At 39.5% G+C, this 27,385-nt stretch overlaps 1 protein-coding gene across 2 annotated transcripts in view; it reads right to left on the reverse strand.

Annotated features, from left to right (window-relative positions):
• The window catches only part of NAB1 (NGFI-A binding protein 1), a 47,674-nt gene extending 20,753 nt beyond the window's left edge, over positions 1–26,921 (reverse strand). For both annotated transcript variants that reach the window (XM_028123779.2, XM_028123766.2), the window contains exons 1-3: positions 26,647–26,921; positions 15,146–15,983; positions 196–329 (exon numbers count right to left, since the gene is read on the reverse strand). In XM_028123779.2, coding sequence (XP_027979580.1) covers positions 196–329; positions 15,146–15,964 — 953 coding nt within the window. In that variant the 5' untranslated portion in view covers positions 15,965–15,983; positions 26,647–26,921. The remainder of the gene's footprint in view (positions 1–195; positions 330–15,145; positions 15,984–26,646) is intronic.
• Between the last annotated feature and the right edge of the window lie 464 nt (positions 26,922–27,385).

Raw genomic sequence — 27,385 nt, forward strand, 5'->3', positions numbered from 1 at the left:
ACAAAAGAGAATTAAAACAACAAAAACCACATTAGCAATGTTTTGAAAAGTCACTTCAACTCTTTAATTTTATAGAACCACAATCACATCACACTTCTACTTTTTGAAAAATGCTTATATTCTATCAGTGGGTAGTGTTTTAAGTTCTACTTCTATCAAGCAATGCAAAATCCTGTCAATTAGTTACACACTTACTTGGTGGTTCTGTAGGTGTATTTGTAGGTGACTTCTCGAGAAATCTGCCTAGCCAGAGCAAACAGTTCATCTCTTCTTGTCAGCAGGGCATTATCCTTCACACAGAGCTGAGCAGCCGCTTCATTAACAGTGAGCTGTGTATCCAAAACAAAGTTTAAAAATTATAAACATCTTTATTTCATCAATAAGAAAAATGTTTCACTTAAGGATATAAAAATGTCACATCACTATATAATGAGATCATAGTTTATAAAAATCAGGATGGGTTCTTCTTTATTCCTTATTAGTCCCCTAAGGCCTAATTTCAGAAGAAAATCACATCACCTGCCATCCCTCAGAACTCAAATTAATCAAAATAGTCACCTTGGTTTTACGTATTTATATGCTTAATTTATTTTTGTTTAGGCATGAGTTTATAGAAAATAAGCAAAATAAAGTAAAAAATGTTCTGTATCTCATTTTTATGAAAAGCCAAGAATTTGATATGATTTGTTGATAATATTTCCCTAACTAAAAGTGAGTATACATGCTCTGAAAGATTTTTTTTTAATGTGAATGGGTATCAAAATTCTTAGGAAGGAATAAAAATTTGATGATTTGAGTTAAATATTTATCAAATTACTTAGTAAAAAAACAGAGTTGTCACAGATTAGGGCCATAAAGGAAATCACTAATTGGAATTGGAATCACTAATTCTCTAAAATTCACCTAATTCCACTCTTTAATCTGTTAAATAATGCCAATACAGAGTTGCTACTTGACAAAACACCTTGTACTGAAATTTAAAATAGCAAATAATATCCTAAATTCAAAATCTGTAATTGTTTAATAAATCAGAAAAGGTTTTTTCACATAATTTTGCCAATTTAAATAGATGTAGGGAATTGCCAAGTGGTACATCAAACTTTTTTAAAAAGCAAGAAACACTCATTGCAGACATGACTGACAGCAAAGAGAATGGGATGTGATGGCAGACAGATCTGAGGTGAGTCCTGCTCCATCACTTACCATCTGTGTGACTCTGGGCATGCAAAAACTTCTCAGAGCCTCAGTGTTCTCAGAGGCAAAAACAGGATAATCAAAATGGGAACTACCTCAAGGGACTAACAAGAAATAAATGAGACACACCTGGCACAAAGTTGTTCTTAGTATTAGTTCTTGTTTTCCTTTCATAAAAAAGCAGGTCTTTACTTCCTCCCTACCCGGGCATCCCATTTTGTTCACAAAAATGTTATGTATTTAGAATTTTCAAAAATACGGAGAAGCAATAGAAGAAATTCAACCTTCTGTCTATTAATGCAATGCAGAATGGTTGCAATGCAGAATGCAAACCTTCCATCTATTAATATTTTCTTTATTTTTTAAGATTTTATTTATTTATTCATGAGAGACGGGGAGGTGGGGGGGGCGGGCAGAGGAAGAAGGAAAAGCACAGAGCAGGGAGCCCGATGCGGGGCTCGATCCCAGGACCCAGGGATCATAACCTGAGCTGAAGGCAGACGCTTAACCAACTGAGTCACCCAGGCACCCCATCTATTAATATTTTAATACATATTACTCTAATATCTGTGTACATACAAACATGTACATGAATATAGATTTGTAATCACCTTTTTTCACTTATGTATGCTGTATTTTTTGCTTTTACCATGTGTTAAGGCAGAAACTTGGCTTGTTTACATGAGCATCTGGCATGGGTTGGATATTCAATAAATATTTGTTGACTGATAAATGAGTTTAAATATTCTTTACGGTATCATTTTTACTACCTAGACATATAATATTCCATTGTAGGAAAGAGCAATGTATTATTTAAATCAACCTCACTCTGAACATTAAACTACCCCCACTTTTTCATGTATTACAAAGTAAGCTGCAAGGAACGTTCTTAACTGTGTATCTTTGCACACATATTCAATTATTTTCTTGGAATAAACTCGTAAGAATAAACTTGTTAGGGTCACAGAATATACTAAATTTTAAAAGATTTATGTATTTCACCAAATTACTCTCCAGGAAAATTGCTCCAAATCATAACACTACAAACAATTATATGAAAATCCATTATCCACAATCAACCAACACTGGGTTATTTTATTTGAAAAGCTTTACCAATTTGATGTATTTTCCATATCATTTGGTTATAATTTACATTTCTTTGACTATAAAACTGAACCTTTTTCTTATACTTTTATTTTATTTATTTATTTTTTTAAAGATTTTATTTATTTATTTCAGAGAGAGAGGGAACACAAACAGGGGAGTGGGAGAGGGAGAAGCAGGCTCCCTGCTGAGCAGGGAGCCCGTTGCGGGGCTCGATCCCAGGATCCTGGGATCATGACCTGAGCCGAAGGCAGACGCTTAGCGATTGAGCCACCCAGGCGCCCCTCTTATACTTTTAAATTATTTTAAAATTTGCTTGCTCATGGCAGTTGCCTGTTTCTTCTATTGCACTATTTTGTTTCTTATGGACTTTAGGAATTCTTTATGGGTTAAGAGCATTAACTCTTCATATGCAGTGGCTTTTCTTTTTCATAGTTTATTATTAGCCTTATGGTTTTTGTCTTGGGTGCAGAGAAAGTCCCTTTCTCACCCTAATAATACACGAATGTTTTCCTGCAATTTAGCCTAATAGTTTTATTTTTTCCACTTAACTACTGAAACCATTTAGAATGTGTTATGGTGTATGATATAAATCATATATCTAACATCCCCCTCCCCAGATTTCTACCTGTAATTTACATGGTCTAATTCTCAAATAATTTTGCTATGGACAAGGTTATAATAAACCCAGGCCTCCTATTTTAAACCTACAACTGAATATGAGAGCATAATAGGAACAATGTATTTTCGGTCTTCTCCCCTTTTCAGCAAAGCAGTAGCTACAATGACCTTGAAGACCTTCTCAAACCCCTCTTTATGTAGCCCTTTCTTTCTTGTACTCATACCCTTAATTAGTACAGAGAACTTCTGATTGTCGGTAAGGTATTTTAACTGACATTTCAGAGGTACCACCTTATGCACAACCACAGAAAATAACCTTTCAACATAAACTGAAAACAGTGTTCTAGTATTCCATCATCCTACCAGAAACCAAAAACACAAACATAACACATATTGTTACTGAATTCAGGCTTCAAGAGATCAAAAAGTAGACTGAGCTCTCCAAGCCCTTAGGGAGACTTCCGGTATTAAAACTGAGGCTGCAGGGGCGCCTGGGTGGCTCAGTCAGTTAAGCGTCTGCCTTGAGCTCGGGGCATGACCCCAGGGTCTTGGGATCGAGCCCCAGGTTGGGCTCCCTGCTCAGCGGGGAGCCTGCTTCTCCCTCTCCTCCCCATCTGTGCTCTCTCTCGCTATGTCTGTCTGTCTCTCTCTCAAATAAACAAAATCTTTAAAAAATAAAATAAAAATAAAACTGAGGCTGCAGAAATAACTACAGCTTATCCCAAGTTGTAATAAGAAGCTGACTCTTAAGGGTTCCCCCTCAAAAATGTATTTTCTGTCAGTGTTTTCTGTATTTTATGCCCCAAATTGTTAATAATTAAGTATTATGATGTATTTTTTAAAATTATACAAATACTCTAATATAGTAGTCACTGCAGTACCATACTAGCTTTTTAAAAATTTTACGTTTCTAGGGGCACCTGGCTGGCTCAGTTGGTGGAGCATGTGACTCTTGATCCCAGGGTCATGAGTCCCACACTGGGTGTGGGAGCCTACTTAAAGTTAAAAAAAAAAAAGAAAGAAAAAAGAAGTAAAAATTCTAAGTTTCTAGTTTTTTCTAGCATCATGCCCAGTGTGGAGCTCAAGGTGGGGCTTGAACTCACGACCCTGAGATAAGACCTGAGCTGAGATCAAGAGTCAGATATTTAACCAACTGAGCCACCCAGGTGCCCCTAAGTTTCTAGTTTTGTTAAAAATGTAAAATAGATATTCTAATTGGTTTACTTCCTCCAATTCCTCTTTTTTGTGGCTAAAAATACCAAAATTCCATTCATATTTTTATGTTAAATATTTCTTAAAGTTAGCTTTCTATCATTTCTAACTAGACTTAAAGTTTTATTTACTGGTAGTTAAAATTATAGCCTTCAACAATCAAATGATTGTGACTTTCTTTCCATTTGGTATTGTTAGCATAAAAATACCATGAGAATGCTGTGTGATAGGGAGGCTCAAAAGGCAATCAAGGCTTTCATGTCCAGCACAGGGAGGGAATGATTGGCCTCCTCATAGAAAACAACTAAAAATGTTGGATAAAAATGGGAGGAGAAATACATCTTAAATCAATAAACCAGCAAGACAACAGTAAGGACTATTCTGTTCGGGCTAAAATAAATGAAGACAGTATCTCAAAGGGAGTAAGTTGAGGACAGTTGCTAAACCAAATGACCCTAAGCTTCACAACCTCATAGGGTTGATTAGTGTGGGGAGAGAATAGGAGGAAAAACCCAGGATCTAAAGGTGAGGAGTCTGAGATCCCTCCCTCCACAAAGCTGAAATCCCAAACCACTACACACCCACTGGTACCCTGAATTAGAAATACACCTGTACTCCCAGGAGAATGCAAGGGAAATTACCTGTCTTGAACCCCGTTACTGAGTAGGAGAAAACAGAAGATACTCCCTTGAGATTTCATAAACCCCCAAATGAGCCCTCACATGATTTTCAGCCCTAATTCACACAATGTGGGCTGAGAATTTTTTTCACACGGTTCTAGAGTTGTGTTGTGCAGAAAACAGGTGCCTGGTAGAAGCAAAAGCAAGTAACCTCTAGAAGAATCAATTTTCTTCCTAGGCCTCAAAACATTCCCACAGTTCCAAGAATTAGGAGTTATAGACAGAAATCAGAAAACATCCAAAGAAATAACATCAAAAGTAAAAACCAGCAGGAATGACAGCAGAATAAGACCCTCAAAGACTTGAGCAAAATAAAAAGAGCTGAAAATATGACTAAAGAATAATACAGTAAAAAAAACACCAAGAACTGAGAAATCAGAAGGAGAGAAAAAATTGGGGTAGAGGCAAACATTTCAAAAAAACAACAGTTAGGTAATATTGACTTGTAAACACAACAATGAAAACCAAAAGCCAAGGAAATATCTTCAATACTAAGGGAAGTTAACTGACAATATAGAATTTGATAGCCAGAATAAACAGCAATTAAGAATGAGGGCAAAATCGGGGCGCCTGGGTGGCTCAGTTGGTTAAGCGACTGCCTTCGGCTCAGGTCATGATCCTGGAGTCCTGGGATTGAGTCCCACATCGGGCTCCCTGCTCAGTGGGGAGTCTGCTTCTCCCTCTGACCCTCTTCCCTCTCATGTGCTCTCTCTCTCTCTCATCCTCACTCTCTCAAAATAAATAATAAATAAATCTTAAAAAAAAAAAAAGAATGAGGGCAAAATAAAGAGGTTTTCCAGTGGGTTGCGGTAGGACAGAATGTGCCATCAGTAGGCCTCCGTTAAGAAAATTCTACATGATGTACTTCAGGCTAAAGGAACTAAGTCCAGATAGTAAATCAGATCTAAAGAGAGGGAGGGACAGAAATACAAAATAAATAAGGGAAATAAATTCAAAATATTGGTCATTTTAAAAAATGTAAATAGGCCAAATGTTCCAGTTAAAAGACAAAATTTGCCTAGGTTTTTTTTTTTAATTCAACTATTGGTATTTTTAAGAGATGTATGTAAAACACGGATTCAGAAAAACTGAAAGTAAAAGAATGGTAAAAAGATGTAACAAAGCAATTACTAACAAAAAGAAAACACATGTACTTACATTATTATCAAACAAAACAGGCTTTTAAAGCAAAATGGGTTATTAAAGATTAATAGTTACTGCAAAATTCAAAGAGAAACAGACAACTCCACAATCACTGTAGTTGATTTTCACACACAAAAAAGCTTTAGAATAAGCTTGTTAAAATAGACACAGAACGCTCTACCTGCAGAAACACATAAAAGACACTGACCACGTACTAAGCCATAACTAAAATCTCAACAAATTTCAATTTATGCAAACCATGTGCTCTGACCACAATGTAATTCACTTAAAAATCATTAGAAAAATAATTAAGGGGGTGCCTGGGTGGCTGAGTGGTTAAGCGTCTGTCCTGGGATCGAGCCCGGCATCGGGCTCCCTGCTCTGCGGGAAGCCTTCTTCTCCCTCTCCCACTGCCCCTGCTTGTGTTCCCTCTCTCACTGTCTCTCTGTCAAATAAACAAATAAAATCTTAAAAAAAAAAAAAAAGAAAGAAAAATAATTAAGGAACAGCCCTCATATTTGGAAATGAAAAGACACTTCAAATAATCCATGGGTAAGAAATCATAAATAAAAAGAGAAGTAATGGGGGGGGGAACTTCATACCAAAACTTTGGGAATTTACACCAAATCAGTATATAGTGAGAATTTATAGCCTTAATTGCTTACATTAGAAAAGAAGAACAGCTATGAACTAATGAACGATAATGCAGGACTAACGTGCCAGGCAAGCCTTTTCCACTTGCACGGGTAAATCTGGCATCCATTCCCAGAAGCAGAATTACTGACTCAAGGGTGTGCAGCACGCTTACACTGGCAGCAGCGAGTGGGAGAGGGTCCCTGTCCTCACTGACTCACCACCTGGAGGCTATTTCTTTTTTTATCATCAATGAACTAATAGGCATCCAATTTAATTTAGAAAGGAACAATAAAGAACCATAAGAAAGTATAAGTGAACACACACATACACACAGCACAACTAAGAACATCAACTAAGAATATCAACTAAGCCAAAAGTTCCTCCTTCAAAAAAGATCAGGAGTTGGAAAGCTTTTTCTGTAAAAGAGCAGATGGTAAAGATTTTAGGCTTAACAGGCCAAATAGTCTTTGTTACAACTACTCAACTCTGAAGTTATAGCTCAAAAGCAGCCACAGACAATACATAAACAAACTGGCCTGGCTGTGTTCTAATAAAAATTTATTGCAAAATCAGGAGGTGGGCCACATTTGGCCCACATGCTGTAGTTTGCACACCCCTGAAAAGATGAATAAAAACGGACAAACCTCCGGCAAAACTGATCAGGGAAAAAAAGAGACAACTGGGGGCGCCCGGGTGGCTCAGTTGGTTAAGCTTGGACTCTTGGTTTTGGCTCAGATCATGATCTCACAGGTTGTGGGAAGGAGCCGCACTTGAACATTCTCTCCCTCTGTCCCTCCCCCCACTCATGCATACACACTCTCTCAAATAAACAAATCTTAAAAAAAAAAAGATATAAATGGACAAACATTAGGTCTTAAAAAGTATAAACAACTTTATGATAATAAGTTTGAAAATTTAGATGAAATGGACATATTTAGAAAAATGTAACTTACCAAGATGACCCCAAAACAGACTACCCCGATAGTCCTATAATCCATTTTTTAAAATGATAAAAAAAACCCACAACATTTCTTTTCAAGTATTTGATGCTGAAATCTAAGCATTCTAAGACTTTAGAATAAAGCATCATAACTTACTATTAATGTGTTCAGGTCTATGGGGTTCCCAGATTCAACAGTCCTCCCCTCTCAAAACTAAGACGGCTGGACACCTCTGAAAGCTTCAGCCTTGACTTCTCAACACTACAAGGAAAACTGACCTAAATGTGGCATATTCTACGGGCCTAGGTCCTTATAGTAACACACGCACTTCAGTTCCTGTAGAATTTCCAGGAGGTCTACAACTTACCCACTGACTCTACATCCTCCTCTTCCCATCTTTGAGTTCTGGAACTCTTTGATTAGAAGTTGCTATTGGACAAATACTCTATAATGCCAAGCTGCCTACTTGCTTGTATTTCTGAGTATTACAAGCTCCTACATTCTCAACTGCCTTGCTATTCTCAACTTCCAGTTTCTCTCTCCTCATCCATTCACTGATTTAAGATCTGACACACACACTGCTTGTCTAGCTTACCACGTAATACATCTCTGGAGAGATGAAACATTCTGCCTGCCTGGACATCTTTCTAATACTTCAGGGGCTTGTCCCTTGCCACTCACACTATCTTCATGGTCTGACTCCTATAAACCAGGCCATATCTAGCCAGGTACTAAGACCATCGCTGATTCTTTAGCTTTAAGGAAAAAAACAGTGTTTATTATAACAATGATTAATTTCATAATTTTTTACTGCCTGATATACAGTACATTTGAAAACAAGTATAAAAATGCATACAAGAAAAAGAATTTTATATACTTTCATTTTTTAATTTTTTTTTAAGATTTTATTTATTTGAGAGAGAGAGAGAATGAGAGCTAGAGAGCACGAGAGGGAAGAGGGTCAGAGGGGGAAGCAGACTCCCTGCTGAGCAGGGAGCCCGATGTGGGACTCGATCCCGGGACTCCAGGATCATGACCTGAGCCGAAGGCAGTCGCTTAACCAACTGAGCCACCCAGGAGCCCCAAGAATTTTATATACTTTTAGAGTTGAAAAAATGTTTTCAGGTGTAGATAACTTTTTGATTTTCATCCACTTATGACCTAGGCCTTGAAAGATGAAAGAACAGTGTCCACAGGGTGTAATATGAAGAAAACTCTCAAATACTAACAGTGCCTTAACAATGAGTCATATATTTCCTTATTTGGAAACTGAAGACAAACCAGTATTGTTCTTTAATGTTAGGAATTTAGAAAAACTCAAATATCTTTCACTCATTTTAAACAGTCAAGTGAGAAAATGTGAAATTATCATACCTAGAAGTACACTTAATGTAGTACCTCTTTTCTTTTAATTCTCTCCAGATTTCATAATTTCCACCAAGCTGCTGAATGGTTACTAGTTTGAAGGAAGCGTCCTGATTCATAAACATCTATCTTAAACTGTATTTTTGGACCAGATTCACATACTTGAGTTACAAATAACAAGTGGTCTAAGTTTCAAAAATACAAGCCACATATTCTAAAGCCCCCACCCCCACATCTCAGCCTACTAGCATTCATTTTGAGTGTTCTCTTATTTTGGGAAACTCATGATAATCTCATTACCTAAATACCATCTGTACCTATTTATCCAAAGAAGCAAAGAACCCTTTAGCAAAAGCCAAGTGTGAAATAATTTTTCTATTTTTTAAAAGTAGGTTAGGACTTAAAAAAGAAAAAAAGTGAGGTTGATTTGGTTTATTAAAGTCATCTCTTTAACATACTTTCACTTTGATAAAAATACTGACTCAACTTTGTGTGCCATTTTAAAAATTATATTAAAACTAGATTAAAGCATGAAACTAAAATTGGCAACATGTTTTGCCCTTGTTTTCTATTAATGACAACCATAATAGCCTTTTGGTAGATTCCTCCATTAATGCATGGGTAATGAAAGCATCAAAGTGTGTCTGAATTATAATTCTAAGTGTGTTTTCTAGATGGATTCCTAAGTTCTCGTGAGTCACTGTATGGCAACAATACATATGACAATTGCAAAAGGATATGCCCAAAATAGATCAAATCACAGATTCTCTGTTACTTAAAACATTTTGCAAACCAATTTCCTTATTTTAAGCTCCAGTATGCATTCACATCTAAAAGCATTTATTTAAAAAGATAATAGTGAAATTGCTGAAAACAAGATTAATATACAAAAATCAGCCAGTGACAGTAATTTTTTAAAAAGTGGAAAAAAATTTCATTTACAATTATATCCCTTTTAAATCTTATATATTTGCATATTCTCTATTAAACAAAAGCTTAAATATATAGAACAGACATTTAATATGTATATATACATACTATGTAGTTTTTTTTTGTTTTTTGTTTTGTTTAATAAAGATTTTTAATTTATTTGACACAGAGAGAGAGAGAGGGGGGGGGAATACAAGCAGGGGGAGTAAGAGAGGGAGAAGCAGGCTTCCCGCGGAGCAGGGAGCCCGATGTGGGGCTCGATCCCAAGACCCTGGGATCATGACCTGAGCCAAAGGCAGACATTTTAACGACTGAGCCACCCAGGCACCCCTATACTACATAGGTTTTGACCTAACAAGAAATGTGCAAAACCTATGTGATATGTGAATAAAGAACTATAAAATTACTGAGGAATATAAAAGATCTAAATATGTAAATATATATGCTATACTACTATATGGGAGTTTTTGTTATTATAAATGTCAGTTTTTCCCAAATTAATCCATACCTTTAATGAATTTGTAATAAAAATACCAATAAAGATTTTTGAGAAATTTAATAAATGCATTACAAATTTCATTTGGGGGTGCCTGGTGGCTCAGTAGGTTGGGCATCTGACTTTGGCTCAGGTCATGATCTTAGGCTCCTGGGTTCAAGGCCCGCGTCCAGCTCCCTTTACCCTCTTCTGCCCCTCCCTTGCTCATGCTCTCTCTCTCTTTCTCAAATAAATAAACATCTTTTAATAAATAAATAAAAATAAAAATTTCATTTGGAAGGAGAAATGCATGAAGAAGCCACAAAAAAAAAAATAGAAGCTACAAAACAAGACTATTGAAGGAACACTTGCTTTTCCAGGTATCAAAATATATTACTTAGCTACAGTAATTAAAGGAACTCTATACCAGTAGGGGAATAGAGAATTAGACTAATGAAATCATACAGGATAAGATCAATAAATATTACTACATAAAATTAAACTTCCACATGGTAAATGAGTCTGAAAGGTCAAAGGACAAATGATAATCCGGAAAAATGTTCACAACATGAGACAAAAGGTTAATATCCTTAAAATATAAAAAGTTCTAACCAATCAAATTTTTTAGAGGTAAGAAAAACAAATCAAAATATTAAACAATTAAACATGAAATAATTAAACATTAAACAAATTAAACATTAAACAAATTAAAACATTAAACAATTAAAACATTAAAACAAATGATAAGAACATAAAATTGGATGTCTGTTATAAAAAGATACTCATCCTCACTAAAGAAAGTAAATTTAAGCAATGAAAATTTTTCACCTGTTAGACTGACAAAGATTAAAAAGAATGATAAATGCAGTATTAGCAAGAGTGTGGAGAAATGGACACTTGCATGTGATAATGGAATTATAGACGTTGCAGTTTTAGAAGGCAATTTAGCAGTATCTACTAAAATATTAAATCTATATTCTTTGATCCCATAATTTTACATGTTGGAATCTATTCTATAGAAAAACATGCCCAAGTCTGTCTGTCAAGGAGTATGTATTCATATACCACAATATGTAGTATCAAAAAAATAGAAGCATCCTAAATGACACCAAATGAATGGTTCAGATAAATAAATAATGATACATTCACATTATGGAATACAATGAAACCTCAAAATAAAAAAGGTAACTCTAGGTGTATTCACTTGGAAAGATACCTAATAGTATACTGTACGGTGAGTATAGTGTTATAAGTTTTTTTTTTTTTAAAGGGAATTCAGAGGATAGTGTGCCAAATATCCCTTATTTGTATACATAAAGAAAACTATCTGAAAGTTTACAGGTTCAATTACTTTACATCCTTTTGTAATAACTGAGTATTTTTGCAATAAGTATATAGTCTTCTCTGTGTTAAAGTACAAGTCTGAGGGGAAAAATCTAGTGTTTCCTACATGGAATACTACATTCAAATGAACATTTTATTTCTTCCACAGGATAAATGCTATAAAAAATTTAGCAATAAAATAGCTTTTAGGCATCCGAATCAGCAAAGAAGTAGTCAAACTCTCACTGTTTGCAGATGATAGGATACTTTATGTGGAAAACCCAAAAGACTCCACCCCAAAACTGTAAGAACTCATACAGGAATTCAGTAAAGTGGCAGGATATAAAATCAATGCACAGAAATCAGTGGCATTCCTATACACCAACAACACAGAAGAGAGAAAAATTAAGGAGTCGATCCCATTTACAATTGCACCCAAAACCATAAGATACCTAGGAATAAATCTAACCAAAGAGGCAAAGAATCTGTACTCAGAAAACTATAAAATACTCATGAAAGAAATTGAGGAAGACACAAAGAAATGGAAAAACGTTCCATGCTCATGGATTGGAAGAACAAAATTGTGAAGATGTCAATGCTACCTAGAACAATCTACACATTTAATGCAATCCCTATCAAAATACCATCCACTTTTTTCAAAGAAATGGAACAAATAATCCTAAAATTTGTATGGAACCAGAAGAGACCCCGAATAGCCAGAGGAATGTTGAAAAAGAAAAGCAAAGCTGGTGGCATCACAATTCCAGACTTCCAGCTCTATTACAAAGCTGTCATCATCAAGACAGTATGGTACTGGCACAAAAACACACAGATCAATGGAACAGAAAAGAGAGCCCAGAAATGGACCCTCAACTCTATGGTCAACTCATCTTCGACAAAGCAGGAAAGAATGTCCAATGGAAAAAAGACAAGTCTCTTCAACAAATGGTGTTGGGAAAATTGGACAGCCACGTGCAGAAGAAGGAAACTGGACCATTTCCTTACACCACACACAAAAACAGACTCAAAATGGATGAAAGACCTAAATGTGAGACAGGAATCCATCAAAATCCTAGAGGAGAACACAGGCAGCAACCTCTTGCACCTCAGCCGCAGCAACTTCTTCCTAGAAACATCGCCAAAGGCAAGGGAAGCAAAGGCAAAAATGAACTACTGGGACTTCATCCAGATAAAAAGCTTTTGCACAGCAAAGGACCCCGTCAACAAAACCAAAAGACAACCAACAGAATGGGAGAAGATATTTGCAAATGATTTATCAGATAAAGGGCTAGTATCCAAAATCTATAAAGAACTTATCAAACTCAACACCAAAGAACAAGGAATCCAATCAACAAATGGGCAGAAGACACGAACAGACATTTTTCCAAAGAAGACATCCAAATGGCCAACAGACACATGAAAAAGTGCTCACCATCACTCGGCATCAGGGAAATCCAAATCAAAACCTCAATGAGATACCACCTCACACCCGTCAGAATGGCTAAAATTAACAAGTCAGGAAACGACAGATGTTGGTGAGGATGCAGAGAAAGGGGAACCCTCCTACACTGTTGGTGGGAATGCAAGCTGGTACAGCCACTCTGGAAAACAGTATGGAGGTTCCTCAAAAAGTTGAAAATAGAGCTACCCTACGACCTAGCAATTGCACTACTGGGTAGTTACCCCAAAGATACAAATATAGTGATCCAAAGGGGTATGTGCACCCCAATGTTTATAGCAGCAATGTCCACAATAGCCAAACTATGGAAAGGGCCTAGATGTCCATCAAGAGATGAATGGATAAAGATGTGGTGTGTATACACACACACACACACACACACACACACACACGAATATTATGCAACCATCAGAAAAAAAAAACAACAAAATCTTGCCATTTGCAACAATGTTGATCTAGAGGGTATCATGCTAAGCGAAATACGTCAATCAGAGAAAGACAAGTATCATATGATCTCACTGGTATGAGGAATTCTTAATCCCAGGAAACAAACTCAGGGCTGCTGGAGGGGTGGGGGGTGTGGGAGATGGGGTGGCTGGGTGATGGACATGGGGGAGGGTACGTGCTATGGTGAGCACTGTGAATTGTGTAAGACTGATGAATCACAGACCTGTACCCCTGAAACAAATAATACATTATATTAAAAAAAAAAGAAAGAAAGATAGTAGGAAGGGAAAAATGAAGGGGGGTAAATCAGAGAGGGAGACAAACCATGAGAGACTCTGAACTCCGGGAAACAAACTGAGGGTTACAGAAGGGAGGGGGGTGGGGGGATGGGTTAGCCTGGTGATGGGTATTAAAGAGGGCACGTACTGCATGGAGCACTGGGTGTTATACGCAAACAATGAATCATGGAACACTACATCAAAGACTAATGATGTAATGTATGGTGACTAACATAATAAAATTTTAAAAAGTAAATAAAATAAAATAGCCTTTTTAACTTTGAAAATGCATTTATTTGCCAAGCATGTATAGGGGTGTTAGACTCTGAGGATATAAAAATGAATGAGACATTATCTCTGTCTTGAAGAAAACCGAAGTATACTGTGAGGGACAGACTATTCTACAAATAAGTACAATAAAGTGTTGAAGTTACTATGACAGTAGTGTATGTAGGGGTAAAAATGGAAAGGAAAGGGAAGGTCATTCTACTTGTGGGAAAACATATCAGAACAGACTTAAGCTTATACTTGAGCTCCATCGTAAAAATCACGCACTGACCAGATGGACTAGAAGAAAAAGGGAATACATACAAAAGAGATATGTATGCATTCTTCTACTCAAGGAGAATATTTCTGGATAGAGGGCTACAAATATACAATGATGAGAATTTTAATGCCAAATGTCAAACCAAAACAATTTCAAACCCATAATAATACTTACAACATTCGTCTAATTTTTTGTCTATGCTAGCTGAAAATTACTTTTGAGTTCTGGTCATTTTCTTACACTTTTTTTTTCCTAAAATCTACAAAAATGCTATCTATTGATCTATCTATTTATTTAAAAGACGGAGGGGAGGGGCAGAGACATCTTAAGCAGGGCCTGGAGCCCTATGCAGGGCTTGATCTCACGACCCTGATATCATCACCTGAGCTGAAATCAAGAGTCAGATGCTTAACTGACTGAGCCATGCAGGAACCCCAAATGCCCTTTAAATGAATGGTTATATTGAAAATTCTATTTTATTTCTTAATTAAAAAACAAAGGCTGCCTTTAAGTACAAAGACTTTATGCTTTCACTGCTTAAATTCTGACACTTTTCCAAAAGTCACCCTACACTGTAGCTCCAATGCTCAGCACGTTTGAGTTCAACACAAAACACCCTAACACAATATATATGGTCTATTTTCAAGAACGAGTTAATATTTTGCTAACACCTAAAGGCGTTTAATAGTGTTTTCAGGGAGCGCATCTCCTTTGCTGCAAAATATTTCCAAACTTATCTCTAAGAAGCAAAACACACCACATATATACAAAGAAAAACATGGGCTTTTACCTCATGAAGCGTGAGATGTTTCCCATCCTTTCTCTTTGAGTCAAACCTGCCATATATTGCACTGTATTTTCGAATTTCCTCCTCTTTGTGTGGATCATCATCACTCATCTCAAAGATGTGACCGATCATTTTGGCCAACTTCTTGTTGGTTTTTAGCAGCTCTTTCACTTCATGCAAGTCACTTTTCGGCAGCGTGGGGGCCATCCGCTCCACACACTCGGCCACAGAGAGCGCGGCGGCGGCATCCAGCGCCTCACTGCTTTCTCTCGGGGAAGCCGGGGAGCCAAGGTCGGCTGGAGAGAGGCTGTGCTCGCTCTCGGTGGCATGGTGGCCTTGCCAGAGTCTGGACTCACCGATACCCTGCAGCACTAAGCTCCCCACCACATCTGATTTCCCCTGTCCCAGGCTCTGCACACAGGTGGTGGCAGCGCACTTGGGGATTTTTAAATGAGGTTCCCGGGCATTGCTATTCCTTTCGTAACTGCTGCAGGATATTCCCAGCCACGTTGGTGACCCCTCTGGTAACTTATAGATTGGTATGCTACTGACAGGCAGGGAAGTCAGTGGCTGATTGAAAAGGCCAGGGTTCGTAACCCAGTCTCTCAAAGCCTTCTGTAGCCTTCGAACATGAAGGGGTTTGCTTGCCATGCCCACAAGTGCCATGATTTCCAAGAATTCCTCTTCTCCGGCTTCACAGAGTTGCTGCACATCATCGCCACCTTGTTGAATAAAGGCATCAAAGTAAGAAAGCAGATTGGCTTTTTGTAATATTCTATACAGCTGCAACTCCCCCAGGGTCCTGGGTAAGGCCGCGGCCATTACTGTGGATGGACTTAACCTGCAAGATGAAGAGAGGAAACACTCATCACACTTGCTCCAAAATTCTTTAACCTACTTGTCAGACACTACAGGATTCACAAATGCAGTATGGGAAGAACAAAAACAAGGACCAAACAGAGCAAAGCAGCTGTAAGGAAGCATTGCCCCTCCACAAAAGTTATCTCATTTTCTTCTTCTACCAATCCTAGTGGTCAGTATAATTGTTACCATTTCAAAGTGAAAAATATAAAGAATGTAAGTAATTTGCCTGAAATCTCACTAGTTAAGCTGAAGTCTAAGGACTCAAACCAAGGCTCTCACAGGGCCCTACATCCCATATTTTTGACTATTCACTTTACTGCTTGCTTCCACGGTATGGAAGGTGAAACGAAGAATAATCAAACTCAGAAGGAGGTAATAAGTATTTTATGCTACCATCTGCTGAATACTTATTTTGCATCAGACAACATGATAAACACTTTACATCTACAGATGGCCCCCAACTTACAGGTTCGACTTAACGCTTTTTCAACTTTATGATGGTGTGAAAGCCACATGCACTGAGTAGAAACCATACCATTTTGAACTGTGATCTTCTCCTGGGCTAGTGATACTCGTAATGCCGGGTAACAAGAGTGAGCGAAAGCTCCCAGTCAGCCTCACAATCAAGGATAACCACCGATGTGCTTACAATCATTCCGTACCCATACCAAACGTTGTTTTTCACTTTCAGAACAGTATTCGATAAATTACATGGGATATTCAATACTTTACTATAAAATAGGCTTTGTGTTAGATGATTCTGCCCAACTGCAAGGTAAGGTAAGTGTTCTGGGAACATTTAAGATGGGCTGGGCTAAGCTATGATGATCAGTAAGTTATGTGCACTAAATGCAACTCACGACATTTTTCAACATATGATAGGTTTACTGGAATGTAACCCCAACTGTAAGTCAAGAAGATCTGTAATCCTGGGGCGCCTGGGTGGCTCAGTCGTTAAGCGTCTGCCTTCGGCTCAGGTCATGATCCCGGGGTCCTGGGATGGAGCCCCCCATCAGGCTCCCTGCTCAGCGGGAAGCCTGCTTCTCCCTCTCCCCCTGCTTGTGTTCTCTCTCTCACTCTCTGTCAAAAAATAAAGATCTTGGGGCGCCTGGGTGGCTCAGTCGTTAAGGGTCTGCCTTCAGCTCAGGTCATGATCATGGGGTCCTGGGATTGAGCCCCACATCGGGCTCCCTGCTCAGCAGGAAGCCTGCTTCTCCCTCTCCCATTCCCCCTGCTTGTGTTCCCTCTCTTGCTGTCTCTGTCAAAAAATAAATAAAATCTTAAAAAAAAAAAAAAAAAGATCTGTAATCCTTGCAGCAGCCCTGCAAGACTGGTATAATAATTCCCATTTCATAAAGAAAAATTAGCAAGATTAGTCTGGCAGGCAGAGGAAAATGGATTTCAGTGTGAATTGGAGGTAAGAAGATAGGTGGTATATTTAAGAACTGAGAAAAAAAGCAGGAAAAAATCGAAATAAATGACAAGATTTGGTGATCACTTAGGTACAAGTGATGAAGGAAAGGAAATGGCCACCATTTTGACACTTTTTTGTGAGTCCATGAAGAAAAGAGTAATAGATTGACCATGGGATTACATCTGTGAGTGTCTAAGAACTGCGACAGGCATCGGGGTACAGAAAAAATCCGGATGATGGGATTCTCTTTTAAACATTTGGCACTTGGGGGCGCCTGGGTGGCTCAGTCGTTAAGTGTCTGCCTTCAGCTCAGGTCGTGATCGGGAAGCCTGCTTCTCCCTCTCCCACTCCCCCGTGCTTGTGTTCCTGCTCTCACTATAAAAAATAAACATTTGGCACCTGAAGATGGCATAAGGTAGAATGCTTCAATAGATCTGCCCTGCGTGCAAAGTAACAGACTGGAATCTCAGTGTGTTTAAGGGTTAGAGATAAAGGACGGAGCAGAGGAGGGTGGAAGAGCCCTCCAAAGGAGCAGCAGAGAGCCTAAGACAGAGTCAAGGAAGAAACATAATTTTGGGGCCCAATCAAGACCAAGAAGCCTGCTTTTAAAGAGAAAGAACAAGACCCAGCAAAGCACTTCTTGACCTCTTAGCAGCCTTTAAGAGTTATTCACAGTTGCCTGGAGACCTCCCACATACGAAGAGGAGTTGGCCAAGTACTTCCATTTAAGAGAAACAAACATGTTGTAATCAACTTGTACATTTAGAATTAAAAAGGACCCTGTGGCTCTCTATGTTGAAAATTACAGAAGGGCAAAAGAATATGTATGTACATCAGAGGAAAATGGAAGCTCCACTCTTAATTCAAAATAGTACAGAGCAACAGTTAACTGGGAGATAAGGCAAGCAGAGGAATATCAGGAACATTTCTGAAGGCCAGGTCACCAAATCTGGGACTTGTTCTTTATGCCATCAATCAGAACGCTATCTAAATTCTAGGCTCAGTCATCCCATTCAAGGAGAATGTATCTCCCTACAACCCTAAGGACTGACTTCTGGGAAGCCCCATCTTCAGGAACCTCTGTGTCATCCACAATCTGCTTTGATCAACTAGTGACCTCCTCAAATTTTATGGTTCTTTATTTTACAAGGGTATTTCCAGGTGACTTGATGACTTCCCAAGAGATACAAAAAAAAAAAGACTGAATTGGGAAGCAGCAGCTTTCTGCTAGCACCGAGGACCATCACTTGGAGTGCTAATAAAAAATAAAATTTCCGGGGTGCCTGGCTAGCTCAGTTGGTTAAGTGTCTGCCTTAGGCTCAGGTCACAATCCCAGGACTCCCTTATCAGGTTCCTTGCTCAGCAGGGAGTCTCCTCTTCCTCTGCCTGCCAGAGCACTCCCCCTGCTTGTGCGTGCACTCTCTCTGACAAATAAATAAAATCTTAAAAAAAAAAAAAAAAACCATTTCCCAGGTCATGGAGTTGTATGTTAGGAGACTCCCATTCCCATCATTTGGCAAATGTGGCAAGCTACATTAGAAGATCCCTATTTAGTATACCTTCTGGGCACTACAAACTCTCCTACATGTTCTGTGATCATCCAGATTCTTTAAGTCTACCTTTAGGTTCAGGCCACTTTACCCCTCTGGATAAAAACATTCTTGCATCTTCTAAATCACCCACAGAGGCTTATCCTCCCACTCCAGGGAGACTCTCCAGGGAGAGTGTGTATCATCCCGCTGGACGCTAACCCACAAAAAGACAACTCTTGGGAATTATAGACACAAGTTAAAGTCTATATTGAACTGTATTATACCAAATGGAAGGACTTCTAGAAAGTGTCTGAGGGAGGAGAAAGGAAACTTCCTTTCCCATCATACACCTAATGCAAGAGCTTCAAAGACTTTCAACTCGAGTATACAAAAAAAAATACATATACACATATAACCACACATGTGCACATGCACACAATCTTTTTTTAATTTAAATTCAATTAATTATCATATAATGTATTCTTGGTTTCAGAGGTAGGGTCAGTGACTCACCAGTCAAACCCCGTGTTCACACAATCTTTCTTTTTTTAGGAGGGCTATAACCTTGCAAGGTTTATGGTGTCATCAATTATCTCATCATATGTGCTCCCCAAAATTATGGAACAGAGGAAAGACTATGAGAAAAAAATCTATAAGAATCGTTTTTGAATCTTTTTATTAGCAATAAGAAAAAAATATGTTAGATAAACATAAAAGAGAAACTTAAGGAGAATTAAAGACCCAAATTTAAGTTTTATTCTTCTAAAATATCTATAATTTTGGAAATAATTAATTTCAAATTTTTATCCTTTTCTCATCTTTACCCAGAAAGAAAGGAAACCCCCTAGTTCCTAAGGGGGTAAGAAAGCAGTACCAATAAGAAAGTAGTAATTATTATACTATCTCTGTAATGACTGATAGGACCAAGTATGCATTTCCAAAGTCAAGATACCAAATGAAAGACATAAGTGAGCTAGTCAGAGTCCCAAGAGGCTTCTAAGGGCCCACACTTACTGCTGGGAAAGGAGTTACCTCCTTAAGCTTTTGCTTTAGGAGAATGTTTCAGTTTCGTACAAAAGCCTGTTGTGATCATTTAAACACCCACCACTTCATACATTAACTTTGATTTGATTTAAAAGAAAATTCTTAAAAGATGAGATTTTCTGTTTTTACAAACACTCTATCTATTCATGCTTCAACATGAAGGTCACATAAATCAAGAGCAAGCCTCTAGCTGCAGTTCTTCACTCTGAAGTAAATAGGAAAAAATGTAACAACAACACTACAAACAGGTAGCTAAGAGTAGAGGTAAATCTACTCAGTTGAAAACTACTGTTACCCGGCCTTTTGCTGAGTCTGACCTTTTCATGAATTCCACAGTTAAGAGAAACCAGTTACTAATTTTTACTGCATTCAAAATCCAAACCAAAGGCCTGCTACCTATACACAGTAATCTCCACTTGCACCCGCTTAAACATTGCTCAGCCTGGTCAGTTCCAAAGGAAGAGGAATTAAACAATGGATTCATTTAAGGCCATTTGTTGTCATTTGTTATTCATTATCTATTTTAAATGGTAATGGTTGTTCCAGAACCCTAAAAATAAAACAAAACAGAACTTTGCCTCCTTACCGGGTAGGATCAGTCATCTGTCAGATTCAAATTTGCTCAATGAAATAAGGGGGGGTTAGCTTGGCCCAGAAAACTTGACTGGTCAACTCCTGTTTTGTCCTTAAACCACAGGAAGCACTCAATACGCCTATGGGGAGTAAAACTCTGACATTCTCCAAGCTGGGATGTGGGGATTCAGTGTAGGACAGAGGGCCTTCACTGCCTCAATCCATTCCAAGAAGCTTCAGTCTACCTTATGGTCCCAGGACTCAATCAAAGCTCTCAAGTAACAACTGAGTTATCACTGCCCTCTCCCTCTAACCTCTCTACGGCTTGACAATGGGCTCCCCCTGACTTTGCTAATGGCACATTATGCTCTTTTCCCTGCCTTATAAACTCATTTAAAAGCGTAACCGAATTCATAGTGGCTGTCATTACAGTATACGTATTCTCAATCAACAAATACTAAAAGAAAAATTATCAGTGAACATCTGTAATTTTTTAAGAGTGATCTTCATAACAGACAAGTTTGAGAACCATCAGCACAAATCATTTTTCTGATAATTCTGCATTTCGACTACCAGCTGGAGATTGTCAAAATCTCAAATTTTGTAAGTCCAAAAGCAAATTATCTATTTTCCTCCCTTCTTCCGGCATCCCAAATCTACTCTTCCCAATGCTCTTCTTTAGTGGCATCACTACTCTTTCATCTTTGTGCTTTCTTCTTCCTCCTTCCTCAAATCTTCATCTCCTTAAGCCACATCGCCATTCTTTTTCTTTCTTTGCCTCAAAAGCACCTAATTCTAGTTTTCACTGCTTCTTGCTTCAACTTTGAACTTCAATACACCCCACACTGCAATACCAACTTTATCTTCCTAAAGTACCAGTGTGGCTCTTTACCCACCTGTGCAAATTTCCCCATTGCAAAGAGAAAGATACCCAAACTTCTCCTACAGGTATCCCAGACCCAAACCTATACCTTTCCAGCCTTCTGTCTGATCCCTAACATGGCCCTGTGCTTATGCTAAACAGATACACCGGGCATTCCTTGAATGTGCCTCCCACTTCCCTGCCCCTGTGCCAGGCATACTCCCTCCTGCCCACCTCCACTGGCCTTTTCCATAAAGCCTTCCCCACACCCCCTTGGTGTAGGTGTCCTGTCCCTTCTCTGAACCCTTCACTACTTTCTCTCTCATTTTTTTCCCCACTTATTCAAATGATCCTTCATGGAGAATGAGTTAAGAGGGTGAAGGAAGACAAATAAGCAGACACTTAAACACTGTGATAAATGCTATGCTAAGTGTTATACATAAGGAGCCGTGGAATAAAGATGCAACCTCACCAGGCTCTGCAGAACAGAGGATATAAGCTCCCTGAGGGTAGAAACTGGGTCTCATTCATCTTCCACCCCCCACTTCCAGCCAAGTGTTCAATGTAGAATAACATCTCTATAAAGGTTGCTGTTGAATGAAACCCAACTTTGGGACAGAATCTGATCAGCAGCCTCCTTTCATATTCCAAAAGGAATGCTCTGTGTAAACTGGTGCCCCAATGGTGTCCGAATGACCAATCTCTAGCTACTACTTTCCCTAAAAGCTTTTACATTCTCTCATCCTCAATACTTCTTTCTTATAAGGCTGTATTTGGATTTCCATCACATGGCTATTTTTCCAAAAGATCTAAGGATGTATTTCCAGAACAGGAACTACATGTGGTTACTACTATAATATATTTCATGTGTTAGTCCAGTCCCAACACCAGCATTTTAAGAGATCATAAAGATTCTAGGTCTTTTCCTTCTTTGTTCCTATAAATTAAAATGCAATATAAGTTATCCACAAATAACAAATATCAAATGGATTCACAATCACTACTCCTGAATCCTCCTCTTCATAATGTAGGAAATACACACACACACACAGTATACACACACTTTTATGAAGTCTGTGGCCTTCCAAAGAACAGAGACTCTTCAGGAGTGAGGAGAAAGCAAGGGCAGAATCTCAGTAAGATCTGAATTATTTTTTATGCAAAAGACTATAAATTCCTTCCTCCCAACACAGCCTGAAATTTTTACTTTAAAACTGTCTAAGTTAACAGCAGCCTCTTACAGATTTATAAAAAATGTACAAAAAATTTGGGAAGAGTTAGCTCATGAGTCATTTACAGATTAAGGTGAATTAGTTCCACCAGACTGTTTTCCTTTTAACATCTAGATAGAGATCCAGTGCACGCTAAAGGAATGAAAGACAGGGACTGGAAATGGTACGGAAGGAATGAGGAAACTGAGAGCAGAGCTTGCATTTAAAGCCTGGGAAGTACCACCAAGTTTGGAAGAAAGGGGCCTGGTGAGAAGGGCGTAGTGGGTACACTACAGGTTGAACCGGAAAAGGTTTATGACAAGCCAGAGGTTGGCTTAGGGAAGGAGAAGTCTTTTTTTTTTTAATTTTTTTTAATTTTTTTTTTTAAGATTTTATTTATTTATTGGACAGAGAGAGAGGGAACAGAAGCAGCGGGAGAAGGAGAGGGAGAAGCAGGCTTCCCGCTGAGCAGGGAGCCCGATGTGGGGCTCGATCCCAGGACCCTGAGATCATGACCTGAGCCGAAGGCAGATGCTTAACGACTGAGCCACCCAGGCACCCCAGGGAAGGAGAAGTCTTAAGCCTAGGAAATGAATTCTTCCAAACTTCTGTCCTAGTGCTAGAACTCAAGCTAAAATAATTAAATAGAAAGTTTGGTTACATCATGGGTTACTTCAGATTGCAGGGTTGGTGTTTGTATGTTCCAAGTACCAAATAATTTACCTAGACAAATTTATTAGTAAGCGTTCAGTGATCTTAAAATATTCAGAATCTTAATACTATCATAGCTATGAGTTAAACATATAGCTGCTAATGAATTAATGGTAATTTACAGAACTTAAAATGTACCCTCCATTGATTTTTTTTCTGAATTCTGAATAAACCTGGAGGAAAAAATGTCTTACAGATTCCTAGATAGGATATGGCTGGAAATTCTTCAATCAACCATCAGACAAGTCATTCAACAAACACTAATGTCCTCTGAGCATGTAGAAGGTGTACTTTTTCCAGAAATTTCTCCTTAAAATTAAATTAACATACTGTGCAAATTAATTGTGCAGCCCTCTAAATACAAGGTATTGAGAAATGACAAACTATTTGAAAGCTTAATACCATGTTTTAGCTGTGAGAATTCTGACAAGATGAGGATTACTATTTTTTCCAGCACCAACTTCTCAGATTTCCCACTTGTTTCATTAAGTTTAAGAGAGTATATTCTACTATTGTACTAGTTTTTGAACATGTCAGATCAAAAAGAAAATTTGCATTTAATATCATAACTACTATTCTTCATTCCACTAAAAAGAATGAAAGCAGATAAAACTAAATCCAAAACAAAGGGGCTAAGAATCTTCTATTATGCTTGAAAGGGTATTATTTATTCCTTAATATATTTAATAAACTCCACGATGAAATATGCATATGCAAGACAATTACACATTAGCAGGATCTTAGATTGTTCAAAACATATTATAAAATGCTCGTTTCCGGGGCGCCTGGGTAGCTCAGTCGTTAAGCGTCTGCCTTCGGCTCAGGTCATGGTCCCAGGGTCCTTGGATAGAGTCCCACATTGGGCTCCCTGCTCACTGGGAAGTCTGCTTCTCCCTCTGCCCTTCCCCCCTGCTCGTGATTGATAGATGTCTCAATCTCTCTCAAATAAATGAAATCTTAAAAAAAAGCTCATTTCCATGAAAGTAACATAAAACCGTATTCATGATGCACATGAACAGCACCAACAAAACAAAAAGACTTCTAATGGGATAGATGAGACCCAAGTCTTAGACCAGAGTTTAGGTCAAGAGACGCAAAAACCTGACATATTTGTTTCCATCCAACTAACTACCTTTTACTTTAAATATTTAAAGTTCAAGCAATAGATTCTTCAAAGGTCTCTCCCACTTTGTAATACATTTAATTTGTTCTTTCAAAGCATCCACAGTGCAAACCCCCAAAATCTTGAACAATAAACCATTATGTCCTTAAAGTGTGATTAAAATACCAAATGCTTTAACTGATTCTCTAACCAGGGGGATGAAAATATATTAACTTCCCTATAGGACGATGGGTGTTATTTACTAGTCACAATAAGAGAGAATTTTAAATTAATTTAGTTGAGATAACTGATCTAACAATTCTGAAAAAGGACAAGATGCAAATTAATTAAATATATCAAATTATTTATTAGACATATAAACTCACTAAATTTCCTTTTATCAGCTATAGTATTCCTAAGGATTTCTGTCATTTTAATTACATCCACAATTAGCAGGCAAAATGAAATAAAATAAAAAATCTACAATGCCTCAATGGTTTTATTATTATTCATTCACATATAACAGGGAATCACCAGAGCCAAGGAATATGAAGCGTTTCTAATAGCAGGTTAGCATACTAACTTTCGTACAAGATACTAAACTAATAAAATTAAAAGAAGAAACTTTCCAATGGTTCCTTAAAATTATTTTTTTCAAGACCTAATTGTCCAGCATCCAACACCCAAACAAGAATAAAGGCTGACCTTGCCAGCCATATATTCTTAAGAAAAACTTTATATGCACATTAACACCTGTAAGGAAAACATAATTTTTAAATTTAACGAACAACATTAAGATGTCTCAATACAGAAAAATGGAAGAAAATGGATACCCTTGAATCTAAGAGCCACTTTTACTGGCACTAGATTGAAAGCAGTTCTTTTAAGTCTTCAGGAAAATATCAGCCTCCACCCCAAAATAAATCCTCAGCATCCCTTTTCCAGTATTTCGTCTTGAAACCTACATATAAATTATGACGTGTCATAATTTGCTATGTCTTACAAGGGAAAATTTTCAAAAAAGTGAAAATCTAAGAAGGTAATTCACTGTGTGCACACTTTTCTAACAAAACAGCCTAGCATTTCCTACGTGACTAATCTATTTTAAATTCCGTTCCTCTGTTCCTATGCAATCTAATATCTATTAAAACTGCCAAAATATTTTTAAACAAGATCTGAGAATTTCCCTCTCAGCTTCTGATCTTTGCACTCAAGTTTGCAGTCACTGGCAAACCAACTGGTAGTGACAGGTTACTCCAAATCAAATCTTTCTCAAGAAATTTTATATTGACAGCTACCCCCAATTTTCCATGCCCGCCGGATCTCAAGAAGAGTGGGATAAACCTATACGCAAGTCAAAGATTCCTTGTGATCACCTGCTGCAAAGTTGGTATGCAGAACCCATCCGTGCATATTCCAACTCAATTATCCTTTTCCGGTATCTCAGAAAATTTAGGCTTACTTGGAAGTATCGTTTCATATCTTAATCTTGTGAAACTTGAGGTTGAAAACCATAAATCTGATTGCACTTGCAATATTTCTCCATGAATAAGGTCACACAACTCTGCATCAAGGCTTGTATGTCCCACATGTGTTTGCAAATTCCACACTCGGCCTTAGCGAGCACGAGTCTCTCCCTTCCCTGCACCTTGGTGCCAAGTTTCTGTAAGGCACTTCCAAGCAAAACTCTCCTTCCGCTTTTATAAAACTATATTCGGAAGGAGAGGCTACCCAAGACAAAAACTAAGACTGTAAGTGCAACATTTTTATAAAGTAAACAACCCAACAAAAAGATTCTGGCCTTGGGGAAGGTAGCTACAAAACTCGGGCCGGCGCGCGCACCCACCACGCACAATACACCATGCAACCCCCGCGCCCCGCGCGACGACCCCAGTTGCGGTAGGAGAATGGACTCGCACCCCCGGCTTTTTCGGGAGGGAAGACGCACAACTCAGGCCCGCTGCCCTGCTCGCCCTCTTCTCGCTGCCCCGGCGCACCGAATTTCTCTGGGAATCGCCCACACGATCCAGATGCCGCCCTCTCCTTCCGGTGGCGGCCGCGCGGGGCCCGTTCCCCTGGACGCCGGCCCCCGAGTGCCCGCAAGCCCGGCGTTTCTGCCGCCCCAAGTTCGCCCGCGGCCGCACGAGCGCCAACGCGTCTCGTACTTGGCGGACAGCGAGCAGGTACGTACTCGGCCAGCGGCTGCAGCGGTCTTGGCACGCTCTCCCGCGAGGACGGCTCAGCCCCAACTCCGAAGTGACGGCCCCCAGCTCTCCCTTCTCAGGCGGCTGCGGCGGCCGGGACGCCCCCGCTCCCATCGAGGGGGGAAGGGAAGGTGGTGGGCGCGCTCTCCCTGCTTCCCCCCCAGCTCGGACCCGCCGCTTCTTCCTGCCCGCCAGCCCCGACGGCGCTCCGCTCGGCCGCGTTGGCGGCGGCGGCGGCGGCTCCTCCGGGGTCAGGCGCGCGGGCGGTGGCAGCGGCACCTCCCCCGCCGCGTCCTCCCTCCTCCTCCCTTCTCTTCTCCTCCCGGCGCGCGCTGCACCCTCCCCCTCCCCCGCCCGCCTCCGCCACCTCCACCCCCCGCGTGCTGTCACATTGGGAGATTCCGCTCTTGCTACATTCGCCGCTCCGGCTCCCGCCCACGCGCGGCCGAGTGACGCAGATCCCGGCGTGGGCCGCCGCGGGGCGGGGGCGGGGGCGGCGGCCGCCGGGGCCCGGGCTCGGCCTCTTCCCGCCGCCCCCTCCGCGGAATCCGGAGGGCGGCCCATTCACACGGCAGCTGGGAGGAACCAAGTGGGCGCTCGGGAGGGGGCGGCTCCCGCGAGTCCCGCTCCGGGCGGGGGGAGGGGGCGGGAAGGAGGGAAGCGGGGGTGGAGGGCGGGAGGGGACACCGCCTCGGGCCTGCTCTCCAGCTGCCTAGTGAACCGGGA

The sequence above is a fragment of the Eumetopias jubatus genome, unplaced genomic scaffold, assembly GCF_037043125.1.
Source record: "Eumetopias jubatus isolate StellerSeaLion01/CBP00866 unplaced genomic scaffold, mEumJub1_p1.0 scaffold_3, whole genome shotgun sequence".
Taxonomy (NCBI): Eukaryota; Metazoa; Chordata; class Mammalia; order Carnivora; family Otariidae; genus Eumetopias; species Eumetopias jubatus.